This window comes from Harpia harpyja, chromosome 11, assembly GCF_026419915.1.
Source record: "Harpia harpyja isolate bHarHar1 chromosome 11, bHarHar1 primary haplotype, whole genome shotgun sequence".
NCBI lineage: Eukaryota > Metazoa > Chordata > Aves > Accipitriformes > Accipitridae > Harpia > Harpia harpyja.
Genome location: NC_068950.1, coordinates 24,350,977 through 24,370,250, shown reverse-complemented (window position 1 = coordinate 24,370,250; position 19,274 = coordinate 24,350,977). Strand labels below are relative to the sequence as shown.

At 36.1% G+C, this 19,274-nt stretch overlaps 2 protein-coding genes across 5 annotated transcripts in view; one reads left to right on the top strand and one right to left on the bottom strand.

Annotated features, from left to right (window-relative positions):
- TRMT13 (tRNA methyltransferase 13 homolog) overlaps positions 1-6,922 on the top strand; it is a 7,912-nt gene extending 990 nt beyond the window's left edge. Inside the window, exons 3-10 of one of the 2 annotated variants that reach the window (XM_052801567.1) lie at positions 666-728; positions 857-926; positions 1,356-1,462; positions 2,439-2,606; positions 2,912-2,984; positions 3,687-3,761; positions 5,789-6,203; positions 6,515-6,922. In XM_052801567.1, coding sequence (XP_052657527.1) covers positions 2,457-2,606; positions 2,912-2,984; positions 3,687-3,761; positions 5,789-6,203; positions 6,515-6,713 — 912 coding nt within the window. In that variant the 5' untranslated portion in view covers positions 666-728; positions 857-926; positions 1,356-1,462; positions 2,439-2,456 and the 3' untranslated portion in view covers positions 6,714-6,922. Of the gene's footprint in view, positions 1-665; positions 729-856; positions 927-1,223; positions 1,463-2,438; positions 2,607-2,911; positions 2,985-3,686; positions 3,762-5,788; positions 6,204-6,514 lie in introns of those variants that run through there. The other variant, XM_052801568.1, reaches the window with a different exon arrangement.
- Positions 6,903-19,186, bottom strand: LRRC39 (leucine rich repeat containing 39). Of its 3 annotated transcripts, XM_052801564.1 has the most exons (11): positions 18,115-19,186; positions 16,730-17,364; positions 15,171-15,223; positions 14,480-14,680; positions 13,458-13,563; positions 12,220-12,376; positions 11,515-11,651; positions 9,832-9,977; positions 9,281-9,433; positions 8,058-8,197; positions 6,903-7,042 (listed from the first exon to the last, which is right to left on the bottom strand). In XM_052801564.1, the coding sequence occupies exons 4-11, from the start codon at positions 14,602-14,604 to the stop codon at positions 6,990-6,992; spliced, it is 1,017 nt and encodes a 338-aa protein (XP_052657524.1). In that variant the 5' UTR covers positions 14,605-14,680; positions 15,171-15,223; positions 16,730-17,364; positions 18,115-19,186; the 3' UTR covers positions 6,903-6,989. The 3 variants fall into 3 exon arrangements, with proteins under 3 accessions (XP_052657524.1, XP_052657526.1, XP_052657525.1); XM_052801566.1 differs by lacking the exon at positions 15,171-15,223; XM_052801565.1 differs by lacking the exon at positions 18,115-19,186 and having other exon boundaries at positions 16,730-17,713.
- Between the last annotated feature and the right edge of the window lie 88 nt (positions 19,187-19,274).

Here is a 19,274-nt window from a genome sequence, read left to right as displayed (position 1 = left end):
CCTCATCTTCTATGTCCCCTCTCAGTGTAGTTCAGTACAACTTTTCAGTTCTCTTAGTTACAAATGAAAATGCCGAATTAATTTTTCTCAACAACGTTCTCTAAGAACAGTCTCACAATGCCATTCATTTTAGAGGTATGATGAGAGATTGTCCTCAGAAAGCAAAACTAGCAGGGAGGCTCTAGGCATTTTCCTGCCTCTGGCAGTCTGCTGCCCTAGCCAACTGCCTGCTTCACTCCAGCTAGCAGTGAATTGTGGAAAGCTAGGCTGACATTTGCACCCAGTGCTGAGGGAAGGAATAGAATGTATGTCTTCAACAGCTGTTTCTAGAAAACAGAACATGGCTTCTTTATTGTCTGCGTTTCTGCCTGATTGGTATTGCACCTTTAGTATTACCTGGAAAACCTTAAAATGGTCTCTGGAATCAGTCTAGTAAGCATTGACAGCTTAACTCTTATGAACATGTTCAATCTTGTCAAAATGTGTCAGAACAGTCACTTCTGCTGGGGATTCTGGATCAGACTATAGGAAAAAAATTACTTGGAATATCTTCTTTTGTAGTGGATTCCTATTGCTATGTACCTTATGATAAAACACTGAAGAATTTAGCCTTTTGCTTCCTGGTAATTAACAGAATCAGATTTCTTTTCTTTTGATTTTTAAAGGTCTACTTCGTTCAAGATATTAATGCAGGTTTAAAAGATGTAGCAGAAATATCAGAAAAACAAGTAAGTACATTTATTTGTTCTAAAGCTCAGTTCCTACATAACATGTTGCAATTTATCATATGACTAAAGAACTAGCAAAAATAAAAAGGTCTTATATTTATGGGTGGTGCTTTTTTTTCCTTAAAAAGGTACCTATCTCTTCTCTATCCAAAGAAGAGCTGGAGAACTTAATTATCAAGCTGAAAAAAGCAAGTAATGGTGAGCTTACTTAATACTGAAAATAAGATGTTTTAAATTGAATTGATTAAATATTTGATTGTTATTTTTGTTGTTAGATATCTGAAAATGTGAGATATTTGGCACTAAACACCTCTGAAGTAATTATCATCAAGATGTAGGCAATCCTCCAATAGCTAAATTTTACTCGGAAGAATAAACTAGATTGAGAGAATGTTCATATAGCTAATTTCCCTTCTTTTTGTGTTTTTTGTTTCCCACTCAAATATCATTACAGATAACAATACAGCTGTGTTATAAACATATGATGATATATTTATGCTCCCAACAGACTATGTTGTTAGCGCTACAAATTGAGCTTATGTCTGAATATTGTAACTTGTGTGTTACAAAACCAGAAACCCTTAGAAACTGGAAACTTCTAGGTATAAGTTTTGCATTTGCATGCAGGCCTGGAACTTTGCCTTAAGGAACGAATACTGTCCCACCAGGCTTTACAAGAAGCCTTAAATGACCCAAAGAATGGGGAATCTGCTTTCAAGCACTTGAAACAACAGGTATTGTCACTGCTTTACTAATAGCTATAGATGTTTTTGAACATGTGGAACTCTGCTGTTGTAAATTTGAGTGACTGTGCATGCATAATGCTAGTCAATTCATACAGAGGAAGTCTGATATGCTCTATAACTCTGTGCTCGTCAAATAACAGCATATATATAACTTTGGAATGGCCGCTTTGTTAAGCGTTAGTAACAAAAGTCACAAAAGTTTATTAGGATACTGAAATAAATTACAAATTGTGTGGTGGTGTTCTGAATTTTTACTTACATATTCTTATTTTATATTAACTCATAATAAATCTGAGCTACAAAAGGTAAAATGTTGTATTTGCTAAGAAGTAAAAGGAATTTTTTACTTTTTCTGTAAGAGCTGGTCCTAGATTTCCTGTTTGTGTAACAGATGCATAAAAAGTATTGGAGAGCCTGAGTTTACCTTCTGCCTTTTTAATGGATATCGAACAGCAGGAATTTTAAGGGAAATGGATTGCATACTGTAGCAAAATAGAAAGTTTTGGGAAGAAAAATTTAAAAGTGAGAAATGTCTGTTTCATGTACTTTCTTCCCATGCTTTACTTTCCTATGTATTACAAAATGCGTAACTGCAGCAGAGAGAAAGGGCTCTGCAGGCACTGATGCTTCACAGAAAATTCAGTATAGTACCCATATATTGGATGGCTACTTCAAGAATCAGCAGAGAAAGATATTATAATGGGTACCCAATCCCAAAAATCCATTCCAAAAACTACTGGGTGGAGTTCTGTGAGCAGTGGAAGAAGGGCAGGGTGATGCTGACTAGCCAGAATTTATAATCCCTTTCTTCTGTACACACAAGATCTTTTCCCTAATCCCTCATAGAAGGGAAGACTTTAAAAAGTCCTCTGCAGTTTGGTGAAGTAATCATTCTTCTATCAGGCATTACAATACACAGTGTATGTATTTGCTTGGTTCGTAAATAATCTTTTGATGTTTGTAGGCTTCTATTTTAGGTAACATGGAAAAATTACATTTACTTGGTCCAGGAAGATGTTTTGTTGAGTTTGGAGCTGGCCGAGGAAAGCTGTCTCATTGGGTTGATGTTGCCTTACAGAATGTTGAAAATGTTCAGTTTTTGCTTGTGGAAAGGGCAACTACAAGATTCAAGGTAAGAGAGGATATCGTCACATTAGCAGAGTATAGTTTTTAAACTGTTGTCATTGAAGCCGTTAGTATTTGCTTTTTATCTTCAAAAATAACATAAAGCCTTTAAATTTTAAGGTTTTGGAAGTGTGATTGTCTATGTTCCATACTTCACCAATAGTAAATTTATTAGAAAAAAAATCCTGGTGTATAATGTTGGAAACGTGCAGGTGTTGACATGACAGGAAGACAGTCTGGCATTAATACCTGGAGCAAAATTATAATTATTACTGGCCAGCCCTACTTAATGATCTTTTTCTGTTTACACAGGTGGATGGAAAACATAAAAGGAGAGATTCTATATTTGAAAGGCTTCAAGTTGATATTCAACATCTATGTTTAAGTAAGTTCCTTCTTGGCTTGCATAATTCTGAAATAGAGGCTTAATTTTACATTTCGAATACTGGAGTTTAAGTTAGTTTAAATGGTTTTGAAGATTATTCTCAGTGGTTGCTTGGACACGTTAATGCTGTGTGTAGATACATATGTACACACATATATATTAAATGGAGATTTAAAATTTTCTGCTTTTTATACACTTAGAGGACATCATTATAGGTGAGAAATACCAAAACAAAAACATTTTGAAGGTTTTTTAGAACTTGCAGGATTAAACACCTTTACATTTTTTGTTTTAGGTATGCAAAATGAAGCAAGTCCTGCATATCATTGATATGCTATGCATATCAGTACTATAGAATTTGTGGGAATGCCTGTCATCAGGAGATGCATTATTAATGTCATATTTATATTTCATAGGCAGTATAAAAAGGCTGAAATTGTTAAATATGCTTCTCAGCCACAGCATCCGATTCTCTTGGTTTGTTTTAGAAAAAGAAACTTTCCTTTTAATAGCTTATAGCTGTATGTACAGACAACTGTATTTTTTGTAGTGGTAAACATTTATTTCTTTAAGTGTGCTGAAATTATATTATTGGAATAATATCAGAAAAAATATTGCCCCAATTATAATAATAGATGTTCTGGGGTTGTTGTGGAGTGTGTGTGTGTGTGTTTATTTTCTTTGGGTTTTTTCCCCGTATAGAGAAGGTACCTGTTCTGAAGAAGAAAAAACTACCAGTGGTAGGAATTGGGAAGCATTTGTGTGGTGCTGCAACAGGTATAAATTATATATGTGTTAACTTGTGGTGGGTTAACCCTAGCTAGATGCCAGGTGCCCACCAAAGCCATTCTATCAATCGCCCCCCGCTGGACAGGGGAGAGGAAATAAAACAAAGGGCTCATGGGTCGAGATAAGGACAGAGAGAGATCACTCAACAAATTACCATCACGGGCTAAACAGACTCGACTTAGGGAAAATTAATTTATTGCCAATCAACCAGAGTAGGGTAATGAGAAATGAAACCAAATCTTAAAACACCTTCCCTCCACCACTCCCTTCTTCCCAGGCACAGCTTCACTCCCAGATTCTCTACCTACCCCCCCCCCGCCCCCCGCAAAGCGGTGCAGCGGGATGGGGAATGGGGGTTGCAGTCAGTACATCACACATTGTCTCTGCCACTCCTTCCTCCTCAGGGGGAGGACTCCTCACACTCTTCCCCTGCTCCAGCGTGGTGTCCCTCCCATGGGAGACAGTTCTCCACGAACTTCTCCAATGTGAGTCCTTCCCATGGGCTGCAGTTCTTCACAAACTGCTCCAGCATGGGTCCTTTCCACAGTGTGCAGTCCTTCAGGAGCACACTGCTCCAGCGTGGGTCCCCCAGGGGGTCACAAGTCCTGCCAGAAAACCTGCTCTGTGGGCTCTTCTCTCCACAGATCCACAGGTCCTGCCAGAAGCCTGCTCCAGCGCAGGCTTCCCATGGGGTCACAGCCTCCTTTGGGCACCCACTTGCTCCGGCATGGGGTCCTCCACGGGCTGCAGGTGGATATCTGCTCCACTGTGGACCTCCATGGACTGCAGGGGAACAACCCATCTCACCATGGTCTTCACCACAGGCTGCAGGGGAATCTCTGCTCCGGTGCACCTTCTCCCCCTCCTTCTTCACTGACCTTGGTGTCTGCAGGGTTGTTCCTGTTACATGTTCTCACTCCTTTCTCTGGCTGCTGTTTCTGTGTCCACTGCAACTTTTTTTTTCCCTTCTTAAATGTGTTATCACAGAGGCACTACCACTATCGCTGATTGGCTCGGCCTTGGCCAGCGGCAGGTCTGTCTTAGAGCCGGCTGGCATTGGCTCTGTCAGACACAGGGGAAGCTTCTAGCAGCTTCTCATAGAACCCACCCCTGTAACCCTCCCGCTACCAAAACCTTGCCACACAAAACCAATACATAACTGCAGATAGTTAGGATACTAAATCTTACAGTCTGAATGGACTGATCTTCCAAACTGTCCTTTTAAGCTTTTCTTGCCCTCTAACCCTTTGTTGGTGAATGTAGCAATTACATTCTAAATATCTACTGACTTCTTCAGTGGAATAGTAAATGGATAATAGGCGCAAGCCTACTTTAGACAGAAGTAAAACCTTTCTTGTTTTTTATAGAGTAGAACAAAGAATAGTGTATGGTGGCATGGGTCATGTATTTGTAGTGTTTTGGGTTTTTTTTAACACCGTTGCCTCTACTCTGAAATATTTCTCTTTCTAAATTTGTATTGGCTATCTGAATATGTATCCAAAGCAAACAAAAGAGAATAATGTGTTTCTGTCCTGATAATTTTAAACTAATACACTTTTTAATCTCAAATATGACACCTATATAGGTACTGTTACAAAGATGACACAGTTAAAGCATTTAGGAAGTATGTCTATGTATTAAATAGATTGTGCCCTAGATATTAAACTTTTAGAGCAAATACTTGCATGTTTTACAGGGAGTAGATCCTCCTACAATACACCAGTTAGTGTTAACAAAAGTATTTCAAATTCACTTGTGTAGAACAAATTTTCAAGAGGGTAAGCCCTTAGTAGCTCCAGAGGTCTCATAATATTCATCTAGCATTTAGGGTTTTCATGTTTTCAAAGCATGCTTGTAATTTCTAGTTATCCTTAAAATTGCTTTTTGTCTTAGTTTGCGATATATACTTTTATTCTTCTTTGTGGGAAGTACATTCCCAACCACAACAGAGCCTGTATAAATAATGGCATGGTGTTCATCACTAATTTTTGGGGGGTATATCTGTTTTTTCCCAGATCTTGCTTTGAGATGCTTGGTTGAAAGTTATACAGCTTGCTGTGATGGAGAAAATGAGCACCCTGCACCAAAACGCTCTAGGACTGATACGACAGAGGTGGCTTCTAATAATTCTGCTGATAATGAAGGCAACAAAGACGACTGTAAGCCTGTAGCTGGAATTGTTATTGCACTGTGTTGCCATCACAAGTGTGACTGGACACACTATGTAGGCAGAGAGTTCTTTAAATCAGTAGGACTTGGACCAGTAGAATTTCATTATTTTCAGAGAATGAGTAGCTGGGCCACTTGTGGCCTGCGAGAAACCACAACCAAAGCCTCTACAAGTGAAGAAAGTGAAGATCAAACTAATGACACAGAAGAACATGAGCAAACACTCAGCAAGACAGAGAGCGGTTCTGATACTTTACAAGGGTATATAATTTTTTTTCTAGCAAATGGACTCCTGCAGAAAAGCAAAATTATGTATAGTGGTATATGAAATTGTTTTGGGTTGTCAGAATGACTCATTTTACAGAAATGTTTTAATTACTAAATTTATAGAAATATTCTACTTTAAAAATACAATTTTCATGGACATGTTTAAAAATTTTTAAACAGTCATGCTTGCTTGAATTGAAATGAACTTAGTGATTTCAGTAGTTTTTCTAAGCTTAACTACTAATGTTAGTTAACAAAACTGTTCTGACACATGTTCATTCTTTTCCTCCTTTTTATGGAACTAGGATACTTACTGTTGAAGAACGAAAGGAGATAGGTTGCCTCTGTAAACTGCTGATTGATCATGGACGGATTGAATATTTACAACAACGAGGATACAAGGCTGTGCTACAGTATTATATAGAGTCTGCTGTGTCCTTGGAGAATGTCCTGCTGACAGCTGTCCCAAGTCCATCTTTGATACCAAAGCCAACTCATGTATGACAGGAGATAGATTTGGAATTGGTAGGAAAAAAAACTATAAAACTTATCTGGATTTTCTTTAAAAAGCTAATTCATTGCTTAGAAAAAAACTGTTTTAGTCTTCCCTGTGCCCAGGAAAAGGTCTTTTATTTCCCAGTTTCACTGGGAATTACAAATATGCAAACCAGTTCTCATGAGTGGAAAAATAAAATCCCTAAGAATATTTGAAACCTGTTGTATGCCTCTTTGCTAGGAAGAAGTATACTTAATATTTTCTTCCATTCACAGTTACATTCTTTATTCATTAGCATTCATGATAGAAGGACCAGAAGTACAGTTTTGCAGATTTCCTGAAAGACAGTGGGTTAAAATAAGAGCAATTAGCATACTTTATTTTCACTTTGAAGTTCAGGATAGCTTTGTATTTCCTCTTAAATTATTTAAGTAGGCCTAGGTACTTTTTCTCAGCCCATGCTGCTAGGGGAATCTGTTAAGGAAGAAAATTTATTTGTAAACTGTCATCTTGATATATTTTTGCTAATTTGATCATTCATTCCTGAAATCTTGATAAGAAAAAAGCTGGCTTAGTGTTCTAAATCAAGAGCATTTCAGTCATTTGTTTTTTTTAAGCCTTGACAGTATATAGAATGAAGATCAGAGAGAACATTTTATATCTGCAATGAAGTTGTCTCTACAAGTAGCAGCTGCCACCTGCACATCTGTTCAGAAGTGCTTATTTTGGTCTCACTGCAACCTTTAAGCTGTTACTTTTGAGACTACTAACAGCATTTATTTTTGTCATAGTGATTTAGAAATGGAATGAAATTGTGGGGATGTTTTGTTTAAGTGACTGGATTTTTTGTCAGGGAAAACAAGTTATGAGAAACTTGATACTTCATTGCTAAAAAATGTTGTATGTTGGGAACATGGGCGTCTCTCCCTTACATCCTTCTTTGGTAGTGCCCATCTGGACAACATCTAAAACCAGGGAAAGTCGAGCTTCATGAGACAAACAGTGCTGGAAGACCCACACTATGTAAACTCTGATTAAATTGCAAATACAAGAGACAGTCATCAGCTTCCAGTTACCTACAGCCTGGATAACTCAGGCTTTATTCCAATATTCCATGGTTCCAGTATGTTTCTAGTAGAATATACGCTGTTCATGTGAAGACCGACTCCTGATAAAAGCACCCCTGCCCTCAGTAAAAATCTCTGTTTACAGATTTTTGGAAAATGTTACTCATTTATTAAGAAGATTATTCATGTTTCATTTGCATATGTATCCTAGCTTTCTTTTATCCAGTTTATCCTTCCCTTCCTCACTCTATTCCAGAGAGATTAGAATTAATAAAAAAGCCATACCCGTTTTCTTGAGTGACTCCTGGATATACATGTGCATGAATTCAATGCCAAACATTTCCCGTTGCTCCTCTTCTTCTGTATTCTCGCATGGAGGGAGTGTTACCTCTAACTCCAGTGGGTTGTCTCTGAAGTTGACAAATCTGACAATTCACCAGAAAAGGTTACTCTTGCAATAGGTTTTGTCCAGAGAGAACAACTCTTTTTTGAAACTGAATTATGATTCCTCAAACAGTATTTTGAGCAAAATAAAATAAGTCTTTTCTTTTACTAAACTCACCACTATATTAGTTGCATTAAGTAAACTAAGCTCAGAAGATGCCTTATAATAACAGTAGCTGATTGTGGTGGGAGAAAACACTGCAGTCCTCATCATTTTGTCTTTAGGTTTTAAGCCTTATTGTATCACAAGCAGATGAGCGGATAAGAACAAGAGTGCAAATGCCTGCATCCTCCCAGCTTTGCAAGGTAATAGCTAGCCCTGTCTCCTGTTCTTCATTCATCCCTGGGCCTATGGTTGTATATACTTTTTTAAAGAGGTGCTGCTTCTTTCAAAACATCTGAAAACAGGAATTGTCTTACTGGGTTAGATGTGATTGATTTAGACTAGCATTCTTTCTCTAAAATGGCCAGCATCCAGTAATTCAAGTGAAAATGCAAACAACAGGAAAGTTTCTGTCACAATATACAAAATAATATCTCCAATTCTACCAATTAAAAATTTACATTCATTCTTTTTTATTTTTCAAATCAAGTACAGGAGAGTTTCATCCATATCCTTATACCTAATCCTTTTTGTTTAATCCCAAATGCTTGACTTCTCATTGCCAAGGTTCTACTTTTTTGTCATTTTTATGCTTGTCACATATTTTTCCTCCTAGCTCTTGGTTTTAGAGAGTGATACAAAAGGCCAGTTAGAAGTGGGCATTTGGACTTTTTGGAAATGAGAAAATGTATTACAGTATCCTTTTTCATTTGGGACTGTAACTATCATAGCTTACTTCTTTAAATGAGTTGTGCTACACAAAGCTTTCTTGACCAGATCCCCAACTGTTGTGAATCTGTGTAATTACGCTGATTTATATGGTATTGTGTCCATCTGTACAACTGTGGACATGTCTTCTCTTTTCCACTTCCTTAGTATCACTCTATGATATACAACTCAAGGGAGGCTTTAAAACTTATCTTCTAGTATTTTTATTTATATTTCTGTTGCTTTTTCTTACCTCAGATTTGTCATGTCCTTCATACAAGTTGGAATATCCTTAAGTTTGTTGTTGCTAAGAACAAGAGTACTAAGATTTTTCATATTGATAATAGTTTCTGGCAAAGAGTTTATCTCATTCCTTTGGAGCCATAAAGTGTGGAGATTTTCCATTCTGTAAAACAGGTATTTGCACAATCAATTCAAGATTTAGAAAATGAATCTTATCAATCATTAATATAAAGTAATTGATTGATTTTTACAGCCACATAAAGGACTGTCATAAAGAATACAACAATACTCAAAGGAAACCCCATATTCATGATGATCACCTAACCTTTGGTTGAAAATGTCATTGGCGAGAAATACTTGATAGTTGATACTGAATTTATTGTTTGTTGTTTATTGAATGGATTATTTCAGCTCGTCCAAAATACCACATTAGAGCTGATAAATCTTAAGTAAGTTTGTAGTGAGGTTAACATTAAAATAATCTTTTGAAGTAGGATTTAATAATTAGAATTTCAATGCAATGGAATTGAGATTAAGATGTGAGCTTTAATCCTCATTTACCTGTCAATTGCATCAGGAAGCTCCTGGAGTTTATTTCCCCCGATATCTAACCATTCTAGATTTGGCATGTTGAGAAGAGCTGAAGGGATGGTAGTAAACTGATTCATGCACAAATCTATGTGTGAAAGCTTCTTTAAATCACTGAGCTGAAAGGAAAGGGAGATTTAATGCAAGTTTGTATAGCTGTTCCATTACACCAGTGCTGTAGTAATGTTGACTGAAAAAAAGAAACAATTTAAAAACATTACAACATATTCCAGAGTTGTTAAACACGGAATAGTTTCCGAGTTACATTAGCTGATATTACCTAACAATTACAGTTCTCCCCTGAAAGGTAGGTAGGTTTGAAACTGATCAGGCAGAAGAACTTTATCTCCCACCTGGTAGTAAGTGCCCTAACTGCTGAGAAGTTAAATGCCATGACTACAATACAGATATACCCCAAACCTTGAGAAGAAAAGGAATTTTAAAGACACCACTGTCCTTAGTATTTCATACTCCATGCAATATGCCATTTTTCATTAGTCAAAATTTAGATTTTTATGGATCACATTGCATAGACTGTATCTTAGAGTGAACCTAGACACCTTCCATGTCGTGAAGTCTATGACTATGGCAAGATATTCTAAAAATTAAACATAGCATCACTCAGTATTGCAACATCTAAGTCCTTTGATGAATCATGCCTGCAGGTGCTTTTACAATGTTCAAGTGATGCAAAGATGATTTATTGCAAATCTGGTCCAATGTCTAAACACTGAATGCCGCTCAAGTACACATAACCAAAGCTTTACGGTGTTCACTTCACCGTAGTCTCAATAGGACAGAACTATGTATTTGCTATGAGCTGTTAATTTAAAAGCTATCACTCTACATTACACCATGTAACCTGTATCCACATAGATTTTATAAATTCTGGATTCTGATTAATACCATATATTTTCATTTGAAGATCTGTTGTTAGGTATTACTCTTTGGACTCACTTAATTTTGCAAGGCACTGATCGCTGTCATTATTGCCGCTACTGTTTTTTTTAAATAGATTAAAACAAGTAAATATGGTTACATACTTGTCATCTCTATCTAAGAGACTAATAGTTGGAGATGCAGGTCTCTTTCATGTTTAGGTCAGTCCAAATTAAAGCTCAATAGTAGGTGAGCAGTTCTTTTTGTTCTCTCTTAATTGCTTTCAACAGCTCAGAACATTCATTCAACTCGGTGCAGAGGCAGTTGTATAAATCACACAAATGCTTTTCATAGCTAGCAGCTCTGGTAAAGATGCTTACAGTTGTGTCCTGGTACATGGTATGAATTTGTATTCTCAACTATAAAAGGGAACTTCTCTGATAAGGTGTCAGATCCTCAGTGGGGTAAATCAGTGAAGACCTTCAGCCTAAACAAATTAACATCAAGTGTATCACTGTCCTGTATGCACTACCAAGTCATTTATCTGGACAAAATAAAGATTGTCTCCTTCAACTACTCAGGTATATGTATGTCCTCCTCATGTGGCTGCAGTTTGACTAGTCATATAAATATTGTTCACATATGTGTTTCTGTGGAGTAGTTGTGAAATCAGAATATCAAAGCAAATCTGAAAACATGGAGTGCAACACTTAATGATAATTGGGCTTGGATAAATTCAAAATATGCATTAAACAAAACAAAACAGTCTGTCAAAACCTGAGGAGGAAGATCACAGATACTCCTGTTGACAGCCAGTTCCAATTTTTCCAGACTGACACAGTTACTTATTTCCTTAGGAACAAACTTTATTCTATTGTAACTGAGAAGCAGCTCTTGGAGGCTAGTCAGCTGGCCTGCAGAGAGCACAAATGAGAAAGGATAAATGTTCACGTTCATTGTACTGGAAATAAAATATTACTTGTTTTGTGTTATCCTTATACTGTTATGCAAGTGCTCTGTGTTCTCACTAAAAAAAAAAAAGATTCACTGAAATTCAAATAGTAGGACTTCAGGACTCTTTAGTACAGAACTGCACTCTAGCTGAGTGCTACAAAAAACCTCCAAAAACTCAAAAAAACCCCAACTTATGAACATAGGCTACTCATGCTGTGGACTGAGAACATGAAGCATGTTTTTCAATATCACTTTTCTAGCTGCGTTCTGATGTCTAGTAAATAATCTGCTGTGCTTACAAGCTTTTTTCTCATGGGGAGCTTTCATAAAGATACGTCTGCTCCATCTGGCCATTTTTTAAAATTTATAGGGAATCCATGGTTTTAAGATCTCTATCTCACTGACAGATTTAAATTGTCTAACTACCCAATATGATTGTTAGACAGGCAAAGTGCACAAAAATGTCATGTTTGTGTAAGATTATTTTTCTTTGAAAAGCAGCTTAAAATAAAAGAAAGTACAGCTCACCAATTTCTTTAGGTACACTTTCAATTGAGTTCCGGGACAGATCCAGAACAACAAGATTGTGAAATCTTCCAATGAACTGAGGAATTTTCTGCAAACCAGTTCTATGAAGCTGCCATTCCTGGAGATGGACTAGTTTCAATAAGCACGAAGGTAGTGTCTGAGACAAGAAATATAAACCAGAAGAAATTCAGCTTAGTATACAACAAGAATACAGGCTTAGGTAGAAGTTTTATTTGAAACAGTAACAGTCTTATGACTAAAAAAAAAAGAGGAAAAAAAAGAAAACTTTCCTTCTTCTCAAGCTATACTGTAACATCCTGAAATGAACACCATCAATGTGGGTCATTCTGACCACAGATTTAACCTACCCACTTTTTGCTCCCAGGATTTAGATACCTGCACTACTGTCACTGCTTAAAAAGCCTCAGGCTTGCTTTTGTTTGCTGCTTTTTTTTAAAACAAAGCAAATATAACTGAAGATGAAACTGGTCTAAATAGCTTTTTGCATTTAAATGCTGATCTAAATTGTATTTCCTAATCTGTTAAGAAAAACAGTGAGCAGTTGAGAGCAGAAGAGCTGAGGGATAGTAAAACTACAGTGTCTGTATGCCTTCAGTTCTGAACAAGGAACACTGGCGTATGGACCACCAGAGTATTCTGGCTGTGGCTGTCACTCTCTCACACTGGCCTCAACATGGTCTAATTCTCACCACTTCATAGGAACTGGCATCTGCATTTCTGTGTGGCTCAGAACAGACAGCTTCCACCCTGTCATTGATTCTAGTTAGCTGCTTCTCCCTCATGCATTAGAAACAAGAATAGTATTCAGGGAATCTACCGGCTCATTTTCACTCTTAGAAAGTAAACAGCAGAGAGAAATATTTTCATACACCTAAACACAGAGGGTTTTCACCTTGATACATTTCAGTAGTTCTGGTATGTTAATGTTAAATGACAATTTATGTAATTAAACTCATAATTTGCAGTGTAAATAACTTCTAATGCAGAAAAGCCTTTTGGGCAATGTTCTTGCACAGTAATGCTTAAAATTCAGGACTAAAAAATCAGCTTGCTTTTACACACTCACAACAGTGTGTCTCAATTCATTGTTTTGCAAAACACACAGTAAGCACTTCATAGATTAAAAATAGTACAACTGTGAGTGCAAAGTTGTAAATAGTAGTTTTCTAATGCACCAGTCATTCAACCTAAGCAACATTCATTCCTATCAACACTACCTTCCATTCTTCTTCCTCTATCCTTAAAATTGCTCTTCCATCTTCATTAATGACTTTTTCTTTGAGCTTTGCTAAAGTGGCTCTCTCCTCCCAGACAAGTAGTAGCCTACAAGTGAAAGAAGATCTGTCAGTGGTGCAACCATGAATACAGGCAATAATTACTATCCATTCTATTTTCTGGAATAAAGAGACAGTAGCCTTTTTGGATGTCAAACAATATTTATTATATCTGGATGCTAAGTATACTATCAATTTGAGTGAAGACTAGAACATAAAGTAATGTTTGGCTGAGGTAATTTATAGGAATTCTATTTTACAGTTCTTCAAATTTACAGTCAGAAGGAAGGCATAACTTCATTCACTTTCATCATGTTGCAGCATGGCAACAGAATAGAAAGTCATGTGGAATTAGGTTCCAAAGCCATTAATTTTGAAGCAGTCTCCTAAAAAGAAAGCCTTCACTTCCACCAAGTGTAAGTGCAATCAAACAAGGTCAATCAGCTAGGGTTTCTTTCAGCTTGATTTCCAAAGGGGACTTGAACAAGCATTATGAAAATTAGGCTAATTCTCTTTCTTTCTGCTTCTGTTTTCCATTAGTAACTTGAATTTGTTATTCCATTTCAAACACATCTGACAAATTAGGATGAGTTCCAAAAATAGAATGCTAAATCTCTTCACATTTCATGAAATTGCTGGCCAGATAGAAGACCAAGTGACCCTGTTAATGCCTCCATTGAGAAGAAAGCATAACAAATTAAATCTCCCCTGGTTAGAATATCCACACAGGAGAGGATTTTAATATCTGAATTTAGGGGCTTTAGTATATATGCTAATATTTTTATCGCAGAACACAATTCTTGGTTTGACCTGACCATATTGCTAGATTCTAACCAGCGGGAATTCTTCTGGAGTAACAACTAAGAACTAGACTCTGGATGAGTTTGAAAAGACTAATTGTAGTCTTCTGAAATGTAACATATGGTCTAGCTTTTCACATACTTAAAAATCTACAGTTTACCTACCTTCCTGCAGACCTCTGTCTGAATTCCTTTTCTTTCTGTAATTCTTCATTTATCTTGTGTATTCTCACTTCCCAAAGTGTCTTCACAGCAGTGAATGTTCCAATGCAAACTGCAGTTTCAGTCATGATGCTTACATGTTCAGATTCAGTCACAGGAATCAGACTGTGAGTTTCAGGCTCAATGCATCAGCACATGCATCAGCTACCAGATGGGGACAGTGACGTGAAAACTATACCTACTTGATTATATTATTAAATTTAGTTTAGGTGTAGAACTGATATAATTTTACCAACTGCTTTCTTTTTATGAAAACAGGTAATTGCACCTAGTTAAATTTTCTTATAATAAGAAGTGGTATTCTTGCAACCTCTCTGCATTCTTAGTCAGTGAACAACTGCTTCCCTCAGATCCTTCCAATGGTAGGCTAAGTACTGACCAGAATTATTAAATGCAGATATGAACATTCATTCCCTTCCCAGGAAGAAATTAAGCTGTTACTTGCAATTTAAGGCAGTTAAATCCTGGTAGTTGCATCCTGGCAGCTACCTGGTATAAAAACTTGTAACTAAAGGAGTTTTGCACTTTAGAGAAACTGAACTGTTGCTGGAAATAAATTAGTATACTTTATTTGCATTCATCTTCTTCATAGTTTAACTCATTATAATATATTTTATAGTTAGTAATGCATTACCTTTAAGAAAAAGCTTTCTAACTTCAGATCTCTCTTTGAATCTTCTTGTAGCCCTGATGAGAGTCAGGATCCACATTAAAAAAAAAAAAAAAAAAAAATTCAGCCTAAAGTTTTGAAGTCATCTATTCCTTAGTGAGATAATACATATTTTCCTGAAAAGCAGCAAAGTAGGATACTCAGTCATCCTAATCAGTGCATCCCTCTAAAAAGCATTCTTCTTGCCATTGTTGTAGTCATTTGGGAAAGGTTTTTTTGGAAATAAACTGGAGCCAAGATACTGATATTCAGGTAAGCTTGGAGGGCTAAACTTCATGGCAGCAGCAGTGTACTCTGATGACCCCTTTCAAACTTTTACTCATACTTGCAGGGACGAGTAAGAAAAATGTCTTACATACCCATTCAAACTAAAAAAGTGAGGATAACTCTCTTCCAAACAAGCAGGTAGATTACAACAAAAGTGGAATTTCAGATCTTTTCACACATTTATTTCCCTACAGTAATTGCTGCAGGTCTGTGTTTTAGAGCAATCTTTTCTATCATATTTATTCTATTATACTATTGTGTGGCATGGATAAGTCACAATTGCTTACTGAACATTTTTGTGTTCAAACTGTCAATCATTCTATGTTTACCATTTCTTTTGCCAACATAGTTATTTGTAAAGCCTGATAATACTGAAATCACTTAATAAAAAATGTATAGGCAAATAGTAAGAAATGTAAATTGTCAGGATTGCTTCCTGTTGTAAAGACAGCATAAAAATCAAATTATAATGCTTGAATAAAGAAGAATCTAGTCCAATACATTAATATTAAGGATTCTTAACTGTTCTGTTTTTTAAGGAGAAATGGCAGGATTTGACAGGTGATGCAAATGGCAACCACAGTGCAGCACAATGCAGTCTGGCATTTGGGTTCCTAAAGAGGGACTGAATTTCTTCCTGTAAAGAGAGGATTGTATCCTCTTCCCCCACTCCCCACAAATGTGATCACAGTTACTAGTTTGAAGGATTAACTTCTCTTTCAGTGGTCTTTGCAGTAATTACCTTTTCCATTCCTCATCCAAATATACAACAGTAATGACTAAGACATGAGGGTTTTTTTCTCTGATTAGTGGTTACAATTTAAACTGCCTTATTTTTCTGGATTAAGCATCTACTGTGATTAAGTGATTTACCTGATCTATCATTTCTTGCCGTTTTGAGATATTTTTTGAACTATAAGACTTTTTAGGTAGAAAACTAGCAATCTTTTTATATAAATTGTGCAGAAAAGAGACATTTGTTAATACTTGTACTACTAAAACCAGTATTGGACTATACAGTCGAAACAATACTTATTTTTAGTAAAGCTTACAGGACTACCATCAAAAGCTTCTTGTTCTTAGATCTTATTATTTGTCAGGAGAATAAAAACCATAATAATCATGCCATCACAGCCAAGAATTCAGAAGTGAATTGCCAAGCGTGGCTGTAAAACAACTGCAAATTTACTCCCAAGTAATCAGATCTCCTAGCAACTTCACCTCCAAGTATCTGAAAGAGTATAACAACAACTTACCTCAATTATTTGGCGTTTTCAAGGATTTTCTGTGACTCATTGCTTTCTGGGCAACAGCAGAGATAAATTATGAAGCTTGTCTGCACTACCAAAACCATTTAGAACTCTCACCCAGACTCCAATGCAATGTCAGTCTAGTTCTAATTTTATCCTATGCTGAAAATAGAAGGTATCACGAGGCACTTCTGCAAAACCCCCAAGCATTTACCACTCTTAATGTCTTCCCAGTTTGCTGAACATGACTGGACTCCCATAAACTCCCAGATTCATATTAACAAAAGTTACAAATTGTGAACAAAAAGAACAAAGGAGTACTTGTTATGCTCCACAATGAAAAATAAGCTAGTTTTGAATTCAAAATGACAATTACTTGCTTTACTCTAGTAATGTTTCTCTGCAAGATAACTGAGCTTCAAAGTGCTATTAAACAGCAACATTGACTGACTAGAAAAAGTATTACATCACTAAGTATTTTACTCATTACTTTTGTCCATGCTGAAAAATTCTTGTTGAAGAATTTTAGTGTAAATTATCAAAGTCCAGAAAGAAAAGTAATCTTTATCAGGATGTGCAGAGGGGTTATTACTCACCCCTTTTCATGCTTCCAATTTAACATTCTATTTCTTCAAAGAGCCCTTGGAGAAGATAAAAGGAGAAAACTCTGTCAGAATTTTTTCTTCAACCAAACGGAAAGAGGCAGAGAGCAACAATTGCAGGTCACTATTTGAGATAGAAGCCATAAAACTGGGTAACTCTAACCAATTCTTGCACTGGAGTATAAAACGTGAGGATGAAATTTTAAAAATATCATTCATTTGGTTATAACCCTTTCAGTAGAAATAATTTTTCCTATTAGTCTTGGATTCTAGCATTACCACGTAGAACTTTATAACCAAAAAACCCCTCTCTAGTCCATGACCAACTAAAAACCTGAACACCGATACCTTTTTAAAGACATTAATTGCTTTAGCTTTCAATCTGCTAAGCTGTTTGTTTGTTTGTTTAAGTTATGCAAAAGCAAAAATGATCCAATGGGTTCTTTGGTATTTCTTCTTTCAGTTCTGGTATAGATTCAATCCCCACAGTGTTTTTTAATCAATATTTTTCTTGATCTAAAAAAGTCATAACTGAAAACCTAATCGCTATTTAATTTTCTCCTTCTTAAAAGAGACAGGTAAGTAGAGCTAGGAAAAAACCCCAGCTTTCCCTTTTATTGGAGCTTTGAGACACAAAAAAATTTCAGGCATCTTGTGTGAGCAAAATTATTCTGTCTCAAATATTTAAAAAATCACTTTATTGCTTTCTATCATACACTTACATTTCCTGAATTTATTTTCTTCATGGTCATCAGATTAAAAAATATACTATTCAGACTAAGCCCTTACCACAACAATATACTTGTAAGAAAGTAGCCATTAGGCTGTGTTCTTTTGATAGTCTTGAGTGCAGTAAGTTCTTTAAGATAAGAAGAAATAGAAGTTTCAGTCACCTGTACAGGATTGCCTGCATAAAATTCACAAATAAAAACAATATTACTGCAGTTCTTTGTGGCTTTAATTTTTTTTATTAGGAATAAATAAATCTGATAAAAATGAAATAAGTGATAAGCACGATATATTAGTCAAACTTTGCAAAAAATGACCTATATATAAAAGACCCTTATACCACAACAGAAATATAAATAGCACCTTACATGTATGCTCCCATGCTCCCTCCCCTACATTACCAGCTTTCCTCTTGCTCAGTCTCAGCATCAAGGATAGCAGAGACTACCTCTGGTAGCTTGTGTCTTCCATCTTCACAGCTAAATGCAATAGACAACTTTGGTCTACAATTTTGGAGAATGCTCCTGTAGAAGCAGTTTTTGATATATCTAAAGAAAGGAGAAAATGTCCATTTTGTGCCCCACAAATTGATTTTTACGGCCATGTAACTGTCTTTTCTTGTGTCTATTTGCAACTTATGTTTCTAGAAGGTATTTATATCCAACGGTTTTCTTCATATCTCCTGTTAAATAACCACTGCAATCCTCATCTGTTTAGTTTACCTTAAAGCCACATAACTGTTGTCTGTTCTGAAGGCATTAACTTGAACCTATTCATTACGTGCCTTGTATCCGAGTTTAAAAAGTCCTTATCTCACATAGTATTTTTTTAATGTTAATTCTTTGTTGTATCTGATTCATCTGTCAAATTCTAGTATCTGAACATCAATAATACAATGCAAGCTTTTAGAACATGTTCTGCTTACTGTCAGGCTTACCTGATGACAGAATAACAAATGAGATACTCTTTTTTTTTTTTTTTTTTAAACAGACAGATGCTTTCTGTAAGAAACAAAAATAACTGGAAAGTATTTAAGGACTGCAACTACTTCCAGCGTATCAAAGTACAGGATAGTCTAGAGAGTATTAAGGCCCTGATAGTTATCAGTAAAATGTTATCAGTAAACATCTGAATAAATATGGCCTCTTCATTTATAATTTTATAAAGAGTACCTGTGCAAGTAATTGCCAGGAAAAAGTGGACTAGCAAAAGACTTGAGA